We start from the raw sequence: 15259 nt of genomic DNA on the forward strand, positions 1-15259 counted from the left end.
TGTAATAAGTAGGTTATGTGTTCCTCTCTGATGGCGCTGCCTCTCCCTGTCCTGTAGGTGCTCCCAGCCGGGGTAGAGCACACGGTGGGCACTCTGCCTGGCGAACCGCTGCCTCCTCTCCCAGGACCTTCACTAACTCAGGTGCAGCATGAGCCTCCTTTTATTTTCCTTCTTCCCCATAACCCCCTGACTTGTGCATGTCTGTCTTACCCTATGTCTTATCTGGTTACTATCCACCACATATCCCAGGCTCTGTGCTGACCTCTCAGAATAGGGTAGACCATTTGATCGGGCATTTCTAAGCCATGACCCCCCAGTGATTCTCATTTCAGTCCCAGCAGCCTCTTGAAGACCTGGATTTCCAATTGAGACGGACGTTGAGCCCCGACACTGTCCCTACGTCCTCTGCACCCAACTGTGTGAGTGTGAGGGTGGCGAGTGATGGATGAATTGCTCATTCCTATAATGCCTAGTTCTCGCTTGCCCCTCTCTGAGGTCACTAATGGCAAAAAGCTGATGAACCAAATATAGCACCACTGTCTGTGGATTACATGACACTGATTCAACATGTTCACTTTAGTTATTTTCAAGGATATGGCTGCCTATACAGTCCCTGTAGATACAGTCACAAGACTGAATAGCATATCTGCCAAGTTATTCCTCTATGAATCTCTTGCGCCATTGTCAATGGCATAGTCTATTTGGACCTGTTGATCAGCATTGTCCATTAGCTGGTGACTCCTATGTTTACTGCACCAGTATAGAGCATAGTGCCCCCATGTGGTGTGAAGTTTGATTTGTGCTTTGCCTGTGTTTTTGTTATTTGGATCTCCGGAAGTATAATCTACATCCATCCTAATGAGATTTATTTTTCTATACAGCCTGCACCCCCTGCAGCCCTGACGAGCATCCCCGCCACTGCCTCATCACAGCCCCCTGCTGAGGGTAAGTACCTCAAGACACTGCTCTAACTTGAAAATACGAGCAAAGGTGACCTCAAGCTTGGTCCAACCTAAAATCCAGTCACCCTTTTTATCACCTTCTGGAAATGTTGGAGTTGTCAGCTCACTCAGGTACCAACATGCCTAGGCACCATTACAATTCAGGAGTTTCGGAAAAGCCGAGTGAGCATCTCTGTGAAGACTGCAAGACTAGTTCATACTTGAGTGATTTCCATCAGTGGTTGTGAGCGAAAACCAGGATTGGAGCCTGCACAGACGGAAAGTATAAGGCCGTGGAACACGGACATGAGCGGTCCGTGGTATCCTGGCCTGGCATCCTACTGACAGCAGGAGCACACGGTGTCATTGGTTGCTATGACGCCGTGCGCTTCATGCCGCTGCTGCACTACAGTAATACACTCGTATAGATCATACCAGTGTATTACTGTAGTGCAGCGGCGGCATGAAGCGTACGGCATCATAGCAACCATGACGCCGTGCGCTTCTGCTGTCAGCAGGATGCAAGGCCGAGATACCACGGACCGCTCACGTCCGTGTTCCATGGCCGTGTGCTTTTGGCCTAAGGGAAAGATTTACACCTGTTCTGTGTTTCTGATGTGCACCCTGTTTTGGCTCAAAATAACTGATTTCGTGCTGAAGTATGAACTCTGCCTCAGGAATAGAGAGCTGAAAAATGACTGACTGGGATGTTGGTACCCAATAATTTTTTATTTTTCGTCCCCTGATTCCAAGAGCCATAACTTTGTTTTACCATTGACATAGCCGTAGGACTTTTTTTTTTTTTTTTTTTTTTGTGGGATGTTGTATTTTTTTCAATGATACTATTTTGGAGTACATATACTGTATGTACATACAGTGGATATGAAAAGTCTACACACTCCTGTAAAAAAAAAAGGCAGGTTTCTGTGATGTAAAAAAATGAGACAAAGATAAATAATTTCAGAACTTTTTCCACCTTTAATGTGACCTATAAACTGTACCACTCAATTGAAAAACAAACTGAAATCTTTTAGGTGGGCTCTGGGTCGGCCATTCCAAAACTTTAATCTTCTTCTGGTGAAGCCATTCCTTTGTTGATTTGGATGTATGCTTTGGGTCGTTGTCATGCTGAAAGATGAAGTTCCTCTTCATGTTCAGCTTTCTAGCAGAAGCCTGAAGGTTTTGTGCCAATATTGACTGGTATTTGGAACTGTTCATAATTTCCTCAAGCTTAACTAAGGCCCCAGTTCCAGCTGAAGAAAAACAGCTCCTTGGCATGATGCTGCCACCACCATGCTTCACTGTGGGTATGGTGTTCTTTTGGTGATGTGCAGTGTTGTTTTTGGGCCAAACATATCTTTTGGAATTATGGCCACAAACTTTAACCTTGGTTTCATCAGACCATAACACCTTTTCCCACATGCTTTTGGGAGACTTCAGATGTGTATCCTGGCTTGGATGTTTTTCTTCATAAGAAAAGGCTTTTGTCTTGCCGCTCTACCCCATAGCCCAGACATATGAAGAATACGGGAGATTGTTGTCACATGTACCACACAGCCAGTACTTGCCAGATATCCTTTAATGTTGCTGTAGGCCTCTTGGTAGCCTCCCAGACCAGTTTTCTTCTCGTCTTTTCATCAATTTTGGAGGGACGTCCAGTTCTTGGTATTGTCACTGTTGTGCCATATTTTCTCCACTTGATGATGACTGTCTTCACTGTGTTCCATGGTATATGCTATGCCTTGGAAATTCTTTTGTACCCTTCTCCTGACTGATACCTTTTAACAATCAGATCCCTCTGATGCTTTGGAAGCTCTCTGTGGACCATGGCTTTTGCTGTGGGATGCGACTAAGAAAATGTCACTAAAAGACCAACTAGAGCAGCTGAACTTTATTTGGGGTTAATCAGAGGCACTTTAAATGATGGCAGGTGTATAATATTGAGTGGTGATATACTTATGAGTAATGTTGTTCACTAAATCCGCATTGTGGTTAATGTAAAGAAAGAAAGAAAAATTCAATGTATTGTAGTATGTTATATTATGTATTAATTGTTTAATAAAAACGATTTGATTTAAAAAAAAAATGATGGCAGGTGTATGCTGACTGCTATTTAACAGGATTTTGACTGTGATTGCTTAATTCTGAACACGGCTACATCCCCAGTTATAAGAGGGTGTGCACACTTATGCAACCACATTATTATTTGAATTATTTATTTTTTTGTTCCCTCCACCTAAAAGATTTCAGTTTGTTTTTCAATTGAGTGGTACAGTTTATAGGTCACATTAAGGGCCCATTCAGATGGCCGTATGCTGTCCGCAAAAATGCGGATCAATTTTTTTGCGGATTAGAAGCTGTCCCATTCACTTCTATGGGGCCAATTTTCTTCCATTGCACAGCTCAGCAATAAAAATGAAACGTCCTATATACTTGTCAGTAAAAATCAGGACATGGGCCTATTGAAGTCTATAAATCAGCAAAAAAACGAATCTGCATTTTTGCGGACAGCGTACGGCCATCTGAATGAGCCCTAAAGGTGGAAAAAGTTCTGAAAAGACTTATCTTTGTCTCTTTTTTTTTTTTTTTTTTTTTTTTTTTTTTACAGAACAGAAACCTGACATTTTAACAGGGGTGTGTAGACTTTTTATATCCACTGTACAGGGATATTTTGAATTCGTAGTACAGTATATTTTAGTATACTATAGTTTGGCGTACATATAACTTATTGGGGTAGCTGTATTAAATAATCACTGTTATTTCAACAACTTTTGCATAAATGAATAGTAAAAGTAAATATGAGAAACTTTGTAAAATGTCTTTTTAGAGAAAACCACTTTCTTCTTACTCCCCAGTCCCCACTACTTCCTACCCCTCCTGCACTGATCATTCACCAATGCACAGCTCAACTCCATCCTGAGATACATGGAGAGAATGGAGACAGGCAGGATAGTCCACCAATATTCTGAAACTGGAAAACCCTTTTAATTTATTGGAGGGGGGGGAGGGGGGAATGCAGATTGTGTTTTTTTTTATTTTTTGTTTTTTTTGGCAGTTTTTTTTTTTTTTTCAACGTTCACCTTGCAGTAATTGTTTATTTTATGGGTCAGTACACATGTGATTTATACCAAATAAGTATAAGTTGTTTTTTTTTTTTTTTGTACTTTTGCCCAATAAAACATGTTTTATGGCAGGAAAAACATGTTTTTATATCACTGCATTTTAAAGCGCCTTTTATTTTTCTGTCAGCATAGCCATAACAGGACTTTTGTAATTTTTTCTTTTTTAGCTTTTACCACTTTTTTAGCGGATAGTATTTTTGGCATACATGTTTTTTTTAGAAATCTTTTTTTGTGAAGGAATGGGGGGAAAACCAGAAAACCAGACCTTTTTTTTACACATTTTGTTTTTTGGGATAAAGAAGGTCTTTATTGTAGTAGTTTTTTTTTGTTTAAGGTATACCTTTTTTTATGGACTAAAATATGCTTTTATTTGCTTACATAATGATTTGGAAAAAAATCTATTTTCTGGCATGCGGCATTGCCTAACAGGCAGATACTGATTGCAGATTTGTTGGTGCGCTTGTAAGGCCCTTGGCTTCCATGGTACCCCATTGATGCATCACAGGGCGCTGGTGGGCTGACTGAGGGTGCACTCTCCCTCTGTCATACCACTTAGGCCTCTTTCACACGTGCTTTGCGGGAAAAGGTGCGGGTGCGTTGCGGGAACACGCGCGATTGCAAAACATTGCACTCGCGTGAGAAAAATCGGCATGTTTGGTACCCAAACCCGAACTTCACAGAAGTTTGGGTTAGGTGCTGGGTAGATTGTATTATTTTCCCTTATAACATTGTTATAAGGGAAAATTATAGCATTCTTAATACAAAATGCTTAGTAAAAATAGCGCTGGAGGGGTTAAAAATAATTAATTAAACTCGCCTTAATCCACTTGCTCGCGCAGCCCGGCTTCTCTTCGGTCTTTTTTGCTGTGTGCAGGAAAATGACCTGTGGTGACATCACTCCGGTCATCACATGGTCCGTCACCATGGTAAAAGATCATGTGACGGACCATGTGTTGACCGGAGTGACGTCACCACAGGTCTTTTTCCTGCACACAGCAAAAAAGAAGACAGAAGAGAAGCCGGGCTGCGCGAGCAAGTGGATTAAGGTGAGTTTTATTTAATTAATTTTTTATTTTTTTAACCCCTCCAGCCCTATTGTACTATGCATTCTGTATTCAGAATGCTATTATTTTGCCTTATAACAATGTTATAAGGGGAAATAATAATGATCGGGTCCCATAGAAATGTGCACAGCCCCATAGAAATGAATAGGTCAGGATTCAGTGCGGGTGCAATGCGTTCAACTCACGCATCGCATCCGCACGGAATACTCGCCCGTGTGAAAGGGGCCTTAGATGGCGCAGTGTTGCATGTTCATATCTTCAAGAGCTGTTCTTGTGGTGCGATCTTGCTAATGTCCTGTGCTGTACAGGATATACAGCTGTGCTGTATATCCTTCTCTTGTCATTTAGGGGTTAACTTTGCATGTTCATATCTTCAGGAGAATCTGGCACCAGTTTTGAACATGCTAAACTGTTGACAACACTAGGTAAGGGCTGGAGAGGAGTACAAACATATCTTTTATGGAGTTTTTATTAGGAGTAGTGTGAATATGAAGCTTTATTCTGCCAGCTCCCCTGAGTGACAGTGGTAGTGGTCTCCCCGATAGGTGCTACAGCTGTCGCTCAGAGCATGGAGGGAGGTTCTGTGAGGCATTTACAGTAAAGCTCTGCCTCCAATGCACTTAAGGCGCAGAATCTGACAGAAAAAAAACTTCACATTCACACTTGGTGCTCATGCACACAAACGTGTTTTCTTTGTGTCCATTCTGGTTTTTTTGCGGACCGTATGCGGAACCATTCACTTCAATGGGTCCACACAAAAAACAGGAGTTACTCCGTGTGCATTCCGTTTCCGTTCTGCTAACAAATAGAACATGTCCTATTATTGTCCGAATTACATACCAGGATAGTACAGTCCTATGAAGGGCCAGCTGTTCCGTTCCGCAAAATATGAAATGCACACGGATGTCATCCCTGTTTTTTGTGGACTGCAAAATACATACGGTTGTGTGCATGAGCCCTTAAACTGATGATAAACACTCCACAAAATGCATGTTTGTACTGCTGTTCACAGGCTGCAGTTTAGTTTGTCAAAATTGTTGACAGACTCCCTTTAATGGCAATCGGGGCAATGACTGCAGTCAGTAATTATGTGAATGTACAGGTTGGATCGCATCATTGACTGTTTTATGGACATGAATGTGATTATTTCTTTCTTCAGCTCCAGAACCTGTAAAACCTAAGCCAGAAGCGGAGAAGTCTACAGGGGTCCTTAAGATGGGGCGATTTCAGGTTTGTGCCAAAAGAGGCACCTAAACAGCAGGACACAATTGGGGGGGATAGGCTACAAGTTTCTGATATTCACACTCCATCCTGTTTGTATCCCTGCACCCATTGGTTGAGGCATAGTGGTATCCTGGACATGATCTTCCACCCCACACAAGCTCCCCCTACTCCCACTCCTGTTTTAGTATGTCTCCACTCCAATATGATTTTTGCTTTTTTTTTTTATGGCACAGTCTATAAAGTTGCTCATTCAAAGCTGCAACTGATATTTCTGCCTTGTCTCTCCAGGTTACAGTTGCAGCAGAAGATGTGCTAAAACCAAGCGAGGAGACAAAGTTGCCACCTCTGGAGTCTTCATCCACCTCCTCCTCTTCCTCCATGTCTTGCAGCAGCCCAGAGAGCACCATGGTTAAGTCTCGGCATGTGGCGTCTGGTTCATTAGATATTGTGGACGGTGTTGAACACCCACAGACCACTGTGCGCAGCTCTTCCCCTAAGCAGTCAGTACAAGTGGGACGGTTCCAAGTGACCACCGATAAAGTAGGTCGCTTCTCAGTTTCCCGGGCCAAAGATGAATTTTCAGCAGGACTCCCCCAATTACATCTTAATGGACCTTCCTCTCACCCTGAATCATTGGCCACCCTGAGTGACCCGCCCAGATCGACTCGCGATGACAACTTGGGCAGCCCAATTACACAGAACCCTCTGGGTTCAAAGGTCAGCTTGCAGAGCCTCAGCAACTCCTTCAACTCTTCATATATGAGTAGTGACAACGAGTCTGATATAGAAGATGAGGAGCTGAAGAAGGAACTACGGAGACTACGAGACAAGTAAGCAATAATAGGGGTTATCCTGTGTGTTTTTTTTTTTTTTTATATATTAAAGGATTGGCCAGAATGGAATATACCACACGGGTGTATCAGAGGAGTCTGTGGTTTTGTTCAGTTACACATTCAGCTCTGCTACATTGGCTATCGCTATTTCTTTCTTTCTCGCTCTTTCTCTGTAACACATATCCTTTGTGTATAGACACCTCAAAGAGATCCAGGATCTGCATAGTCGCCAGAAGAAGGAGATCGAGCTTTTGTACACGGAATTAGGAAAAGTGCCCCCTGCGGTTATTATCCCACCTGCAACACCCCTCTCTGGCCGGAGGAGGAGACCCACAAAGGGCAAAGGCAGTAAATCCAGCAGAGGGAGCTCTCATGGGAACCGCACCCCCCACATGTCAGGTACAGTGTTATGACTGACATCTGTGTGGAAACACCCCACCCTCACAAGGACACCTCTCTAATATTCTCTTAATTACTGTAGGTGACCTATCTACACAGAGTGCTCCGCCTGCAGTACCTCAGCAGCAAAATCTTCTTCTACCTCCAAGCAATGTGCCTGATTTTGGGCGTCTGAAACCTTCACCTTCCAGTGACATCCTCTGCTCTGCCTTTACCAGTGAAGCTGCGCTGTCTGCACCAAGCTTATCAGGACAGGGACAAGGTAAAACCTGCGGTCACTACTTCTCATTCATACTGCCCCAGTGCTGTGTACTGGGAATTCAATTACCGTAGGTAGAACTGATCACTGCCATCTCCTGGAGGCTGGTGGTACAGAGGTTCATGTATAGCTTCACTATTGTTTCATTAGGTATCTGTTACATACTGTGTCTCCCAGGATGTCATTAAAAGACCTCAGAATTTATTTCTTATTTTGCACGTCTCCACTGTATATAGGAATCTGTCCGTCCCCCTCCCCTCCCCTCAGATCTCGGTCTGCCAAGGCCTTGCAGTCATGTGATCACCTGGACCATCAAAGTAAGTAGCATTGCCACTGCTTCGATTTACTCCATAGTGCTCATAGGTGGCAAAAGAGAAGACAGAAGCGGTTATAAACTGCTCCGTCTTCTCAAGGTCCTCGGCTATCTCTGATGATGGGAAATCCAACCTGCCCCAGCTAGATTCCCGCAGCTTTGAAGTAGAAATCTCATTTGGCTGACTTTGGACATGTGCTGGCTGCCTTTGCCATCAGGCAGGTAGCCACTGCCCACCCCCCAATGGTATCATATCTGAACTTTAGTATTGTTGCGTCTGCTTGGGCAACAACCAGAATCAAGTCTGCTTTTATTATCGAATAGGGTGTTAGGGAGAGATCTCACAATCCTTTGCCATCAGGCAGGTAGCCACTGCCCACCCCCCAATGGTATCATATCTGAACTTGAGTCTGGTTGTTGCCCACGCAGACGCAACAATACTAAAGTCTGCTTTTATTATCGAATAGGGTGTTGGGGAGAGATCTCGCAATCCTTTGTACACCCAGCCCTAATGCACATGGGGAGAATTCATGTTAATTATGAACATTCTTGATGTTTTATAAGTTTTTGATCCCTTTTCTGTGTCCTGTGATATTCACAGTAGTGTTTATGCCTGCCTGCTGTAAATCCTCTGTGCCGTTCTGTGGCAAGTGGTGTTATATAGTGCTCAAATATCTGGGATTTTGGTGTCTTGTGACCTGTCTGCTGTGTTTTTGTCTTTGTCCTTTTTGTGTGTTATTCCGTTTCCATCACAGGCTGGGCCAAGTTTAACTGTGCGTCAGAGCGGGTCTCCTTCAAAGTGGCCGGCAGGAGGACGCGATTTCTCAGTACGCCCTGCTTGGCTCTTTGTGTGTAACTCTTTACTCCTTCCTTGTCTCTATCTATCTGTCTATCTATCTATCTATCTATCTATCTATCTATCTATCTATCTATCTATCTATCTATCTATCTATCTATCTATCTATCTATCTATCTATCTATCTCTCTCTCTTTCTCCTCCTTCCTCCACCTGCTTGCATGCTTCCCTCTCCCAAGGACAGGGGTGCAGACAGGAAAGTTGGGAGGATCATGGAATCCAATATACTGGGGAGGCCAAGTTTTGTTTCTGGTTGCTGTACGCGACCACCATTTTCCTTGCAAAAATCCACACAGCTTTTTTGTTTTGAAAAAAATTGCCAATTTGCACCCCAGATTCTAGGTGCAGACACCTTATTAAATCTGGGCCGCTACTTCCAAAAGATACCAGAACAAGACATCTCCCAACGTAACAGGCCTGTAACCTGTGGTGCTACAACTACAAGTCACAGCATGTAGTTCCACAGCAACTAGAGAGACGCAGGGTCCTGCATACTGAAAATTGGTTTTGAACTCCTTTTTTTCAATTTTCCCTCCTGTTCTCTCCTTCTGTCTGGATTTTCTGTTCCTGCCTGGCAGGGGCAGTGGCTGTGGATGACAGAACAGTGATGTCATCTAATGGACCGGTGACATCATTTTTCCAGCTAGACAATGCTATGAGTGTGGTCTGTCCACTACGTGAAACCATAATTCCAGCTGCTCCCCACATCAATGCTCCCAGTGGGACGTATTTTTTTGTGTTTCAGTTGTTCACCTCTCTGAAATGGTGACTTTCCCGTTTACATTGAAAGGATGACAACTCATCCTGGCCTAATACTTCTGACATCAGTGTCATAAATCCCTGTCCTGTCTAGGTAATTTGTTACAATGTGTGTCAGTGCAGAGAAAATGTATCAGTCTGGAATCCGGGGATTGTTCGGACTCAGTTGTGAGAAGTATGAAGTCAGGACAGGTTTTCGTTCACTGTACCAAGTGAAGCTACTCTTGGTCGCCTCCATGTTCAATTTTCTTCTGCTGTGGGGCCGTGATGTGTCTGTCGTGCAGCAGCGGTCCAGCAGCTTCATTCTTAATGCTTTCTCCTCTTGCTGACCTCTTGGAAGCCTTTCCTAAGCGGCTTATTTGGTCTTTCATCTTCTGATACGCGCCCCCCTTTCTCCCCAGTAGCTTCTCCCAGCTTACCTCATTGAGCGGCTTGTGCTTAACCTGCAGCTTTGAGTGAGTGTTTGGCCGATCAAGGACTTTCTATCCTGCTGAATGCCATCTGCGCTGTGGCTGATCCCCGCGACCACTTGCTTTCTATAAATCTCTACCTGATCTCTCTGCCCCCCCCCCCACCCCATACATTGGTTCATGGGATGCTGGCTCAGTGCTAACACTTTTCTCTCTTTCTCTGCTTCAGGGAAGATGGTGAAAAAAGTCTGTCCTTGCAACCAGCTCTGTAGTAATTATCTTTTATATATATCTGTGTATCTCTAATAACCTTCTTAAAAAGCCGGGTTATGCTCGGGGCCACACATTTGTCTGGAAAGTGCCCTGTCACCTGGTCATTATACTGGTGTCATCATATGGTCACCCCAAAAGGCTGATAATGGAGACATCACTGCAGGATCTGGGTGCACCCTGGTATAAATATAAGTACTTGTCTATTGTGAAGATCAGAGACTAAAGATGCAGCATGCCATTTCAAGGCCGTATGTTCACACTTGTGTTTAGCATCCAGAACAGGTGACCACCAAAGCTCTGCTGATTTTCCAGGCAGAGGCAGACTGTATAGTAGGTCCTTTTCCAAAAAATCATTTTACACTTGGGTGCTTGTCTGACAATGAGCTTGCTGATTGTTTTTAATAAGGACTACTAGATTAGAAGTGCTGTCTGAAGTTCAATACAGGCTGTAATTCAGGATCAGTAATGTAATGTATGTACACAGAGACTCCACCAGCAGAATAGTGAGTGCAGCTCTGGAGTATAATACAGGCTGTAATTCAGGATCAGTACAGGATAAGTAATGTAATGTATGTACACCGTGACTCCTCCAGCAGAATAGTGAGTGCAGCTCTGGAGTATAATACAGGATGTAACTCTGGATTAGTACAGGATAAGTAATGTATGTACACAGTGATTCCACCAGCAGAATAGTGAGTGCAGCTCTGGAGTATAATACAGGATGTAACTCGGGATCAGTACAGGATAAGTAATATATGTACACAGTGACTCCACCAGCAGAATAGGGAGTACAGCTCTGCAGTATAATACAAGATGTAACTCAGGATTTATACAGTACAAATGTAATATATGTACACAGTGAATCCACCAGCAGAATAGTGAGTACAGCTCTGGGGTATAATACAAGATGTAACTCAGGATCAGTACAGGATAAGTAATATATGTACACAGTGATTTCGCATGCAGAATGAGTACAGCTCTCAAATACATTGGGGGTCATTTATTAAGACCGGCATCTAAAATGGCCCATCCCCGCCCACTTATTTTTAGACCTGGCGTGAGTAGGAAAAAGTCTTATTGCGGCACAAATAATCTTTGCACCGCAGTCTGCCCCAGAAATACGCCTAATATACGCCTCATTGTAAATGACCCCCCATAGTACTTAAAGCCATACATATAAAGAAAGATGTATACATATGCTTGGCATCCATGTAAGCCTAAAGCAAAAAGGGACCAGACATCGGCTCTGAATATAACTGCCTGGAAAATAACATCAAAAGTGGTCATCGAACCCCTAATTTGTACTAAACACAACATTGCACATAGAGCCTAAATGTTTTCTGTGTTACTAATAATCCTCTAGAAAGCATTTTCATTAGAACTGGACGCTGTTATGTCATCACATACAAGATGTCTCCAAGAGAAGCCGTTCCCTTAAATAAAATAAAAAGCAAAAATAGTCACTTGCGGCCTATCTTTTTACACTTCTCTCCTTATTGCAGGAACAAGCAGCACCAACACAGTCGCCCCTTCGAATGCTCCAGCCCAGTCAAACACTGCTCCTGCTTCCTCCTCCAGCCGCAAGGGAACCTTTACAGATGACCTACATCAACTGGTGGACAATTGGGCGCGGGATGCCATGAACCTGACAGGGAAAAAGAGCAAGTCTGGACATCCTAGCTACGAGGTGAGTGGCAATACTTCAAGCAAAGCCTTGAACAAGCATTGACGGCTGTGGCCACAGGTTGCAGACCACTGTGCTTCTACTGTTTTAGGGAACAATCCCTAAAATATTTGTCTCCCTTTTTATTTCAGGGACCTGGAATGGCACGAAAGTTTTCTGCCCCTGGTCAGCTGTGTGTGTCTATAACTCCATCACTAGGGGTCCCCGTCTCAATGCCTGCAGCCTCTACCAACTCTTTGGCTCACTTCCCCAAAGGAATCTGCCCTCAACAGTTTGGCTTCCAAAGCGCACCTTTCCAAACCCAATGGAGTGGACCTGGCGGGCCACCACCTTCCCAACCCATTAGCCAGTTTGCCCCAACTGTGACTTCTTCCTTACAAAACTTCAACATCAATAACCTTCAGAAGTCCATGAGTAACTCGCAAGGATCCAACCTGCGGACTACCTAGCAGGAGGATGGTTAAGTAATCATCTGACCAAGTTTTGGTGGAGACACGAGAGAGCTTTCTGCAACCACAATGCAGCACCTACTTCCTGGCCCCTACAAGCCTAACTAGGACAAGGCCTCTTATCTTTCTGCACCCTTTCCCCCCCAAAAAGTGGCGAGACTGGTGGCTTGGTTCCATCCTCCTAGGGTTACAGTGGGCACCCCACAACTGTGGACCATCGTACACTGGGGTGATATCAGATTGGGGCAGCAGGGAGGCAGAAAGCATCCTCTCTGCTGTATGCTATAGTTCATTAATGCTTTCAATAAAGAACTATTAACGGCTATTGACCGCAGCATTACAATTGTATGGATTAAAAGTAAATATATAAATATAAGTATATTAAACAAAAAAGTGATTTAAAAAAAGTTCGATGAGGACAATTACTCTGCCATCAGTTATGATGTGGATACACTGTGATATATAAATATATTTATGTTGTTGGGCAACAGTAGTAATATGATAATAAATAGCAGAATCTTAGAGGGTTACAGATGAAGCGGAGCATCCAGCTCCGACCTCCTCATCAGTCACTTTAATAAAAAAAACAAAAAAACAAACCTTTTTGCTCTGTCCTTTTATTAGATTTAATGTGAATGTAAAATTGTCCAAAGTTAACTTGAAACCCGTCCCCCCCAATATTTTCCGCTGCGTATTTTAGTGCCTTGAGAACCTGGGAGTTTCTTTTTAAGACATAGGGGAGGAGGTTGGATTGAGGTCTTTAATTTTTCCTGGCTCTCTTCAACTGTATGTAGAGTGGAGGCCGCAGGTGGATATTTAGTTGTCATGTAAGTGGTCTGTGTTTTTGGATGTTTGCAGGGCTGGAGTAATGTGAGGATTAAATCTATGGCTGATGGAGGTGCCCTCACCATGTACTCTCTACTGTTCTGTGTGGTCATGGGCTTTAGACTGGAGCTTGAGAAATGTGATCAAGGAAGTTAGATGATAGGTGGTGCTGTTCTTGTGCAAAAGGATCTTTCCTGTCTTTTAAATTTGTGCAGGGCTTTTCATCTGGTAAGGTTGTGAAGGTGCGAAGATGAGAGCAGAGGTTTTTTTGTCCTGATGCTTGCACAGGAAAGGTTGTGGCACCGAAGCCTCCACCTTATGTCAGATTTTACTTCATGTGGGCAGAATCTGGGGCAACATCTAATACTTGAACTCCTTTCTTTTTGTTTTCTGCACTTTGAGAAAGAGAGATAATCTGCGAGCAGTATTAATTCTGTCAAGTTGCACAGTTCATTATGGAGTTTACAGCAGGTTGATGCATTGTGCCTGGGCAGCAGTAGGAAGACGCAATCTTGATCTTCAACCTGTGTTGTCGTCTGATTTGTTTTCGTGTCCGTAACGTTATCGATGGTTGACACACTTTCCGTTTAAGTCGCAGCTTCAATTCTTCTAGAACATTGCATTAAGTTTTGCTTGGTCGCCCTTGGTTCTGTCATTTTGTGGTTCTATGCAACATGTAGCACTTAGATCACCATATTTACTGCATTGGGAAATGAACATTAGTGGTTATCTCTCTGCTGTGTTTAGCTCAGTTCTGATGCTAAACGTCTGGTTCCTATTAGGTGGCTTGACATTGACAGTTAAGCCCAGACCAGGACGCATCCAGTAGATAAGGTCAAAGTGGAGAACCCCTTTTAAGCTGGTTATGTTCTAGATCCTAAACTGTGAGGGGTTTGAGAACAAGCTGAAAAGGACATTTTTATTTTAAGGAAAGTGACTCTGCTACTTGTAGTGAATGTATATCCATATCAGGAAAAGGGCTTGTTGTAATTGACCATTGTAGTCTTGAAGTAGTCTGGCATGTATCTAGTCAGTATGGTGCTGGTTATCTGAAGCTTTCCCATTCCTGACTTTATTTCCCTGTGTAGTTCCTCAGTAAGGCAATAGTGCTCTGGACATAGCAGGTCCCCCATTCCAAAGTAAGGCAGCAGCTGGATTGCAAGGTGTGATGTGGGGGAGGTGCGGAGGTCAGATAAGGGATTATTAATCAGCAGGTTGATATTTATTTTACATACATATTTTATATCTTTTTATTTTTTCCTTCAAGTTTATTAGGTTTGAGATCTTTGTTTTTCCTTTTTAATTTGTGCATGCTTTGGATTATTTTCCACTGATTTACTTTTTTATTTTTTTTATTTCCTGTGGACACAATAATAAAAATTTATTAAAAAAAAATGCTACTGAGCTCTTACCAGATATTTACACACCCCACCCTGCATCTACCAATAATGAGCCTCTTCTTGGTTTTCCTGACGTTATTTAACACTGTATTAAAAAGAAATAAATGAGATTGTGGGATTCCCTGGAGCTGTGAATTTTCCCGTTTGCACTTTTGTCCTGCATCTTTCTGTACAAAATTGCACTTTTCTCTTTTTATCGCCTCTGTAGACTGGTATTAAAACTAATAAAGGAAGCCTTATTTTACATCTGTGTTAATTAATGTGACCTCTGATTCTGCTCCTAGTTCAGAATAAATGATTGTGTGCTCTTGTGGGGACTTGGAGGGTGAGTCTGGAAATGCAGAGATACTGTTCACATTACATTGTGTAGCCACATACCTCTGCCAGAAGGCTGCAGTGTATCCTACCATATAGACGTACAGTGAGCTATGTTGCCCTTACAGCCCTC

At 43.1% G+C, this 15259-nt stretch overlaps 1 protein-coding gene across 8 annotated transcripts in view; it reads left to right on the forward strand.

Moving 5' to 3' along the window:
• The window catches only part of WNK1 (WNK lysine deficient protein kinase 1), a 143105-nt gene extending 129932 nt beyond the window's left edge, over positions 1-13173 (forward strand). For 5 of the 8 annotated variants that reach the window (XM_040436448.1, XM_040436480.1, XM_040436505.1 and 2 more), the window contains 9 exons: positions 58-141; positions 333-419; positions 882-945; positions 6287-6357; positions 6640-7181; positions 7381-7583; positions 7666-7845; positions 11956-12140; positions 12269-13173. In XM_040436448.1, coding sequence (XP_040292382.1) covers positions 58-141; positions 333-419; positions 882-945; positions 6287-6357; positions 6640-7181; positions 7381-7583; positions 7666-7845; positions 11956-12140; positions 12269-12586 — 1734 coding nt within the window. In that variant the 3' untranslated portion in view covers positions 12587-13173. The remainder of the gene's footprint in view (positions 1-57; positions 142-332; positions 420-881; positions 946-6286; positions 6358-6639; positions 7182-7380; positions 7584-7665; positions 7846-11955; positions 12141-12268) is intronic. The other 3 variants (XM_040436463.1, XM_040436454.1, XM_040436471.1) reach the window with 3 other exon arrangements.
• The last annotated feature ends 2086 nt before the right edge of the window (positions 13174-15259 follow it).

Source organism: Bufo bufo, chromosome 1, assembly GCF_905171765.1.
Source record: "Bufo bufo chromosome 1, aBufBuf1.1, whole genome shotgun sequence".
Classification (NCBI taxonomy): domain Eukaryota; kingdom Metazoa; phylum Chordata; class Amphibia; order Anura; family Bufonidae; genus Bufo; species Bufo bufo.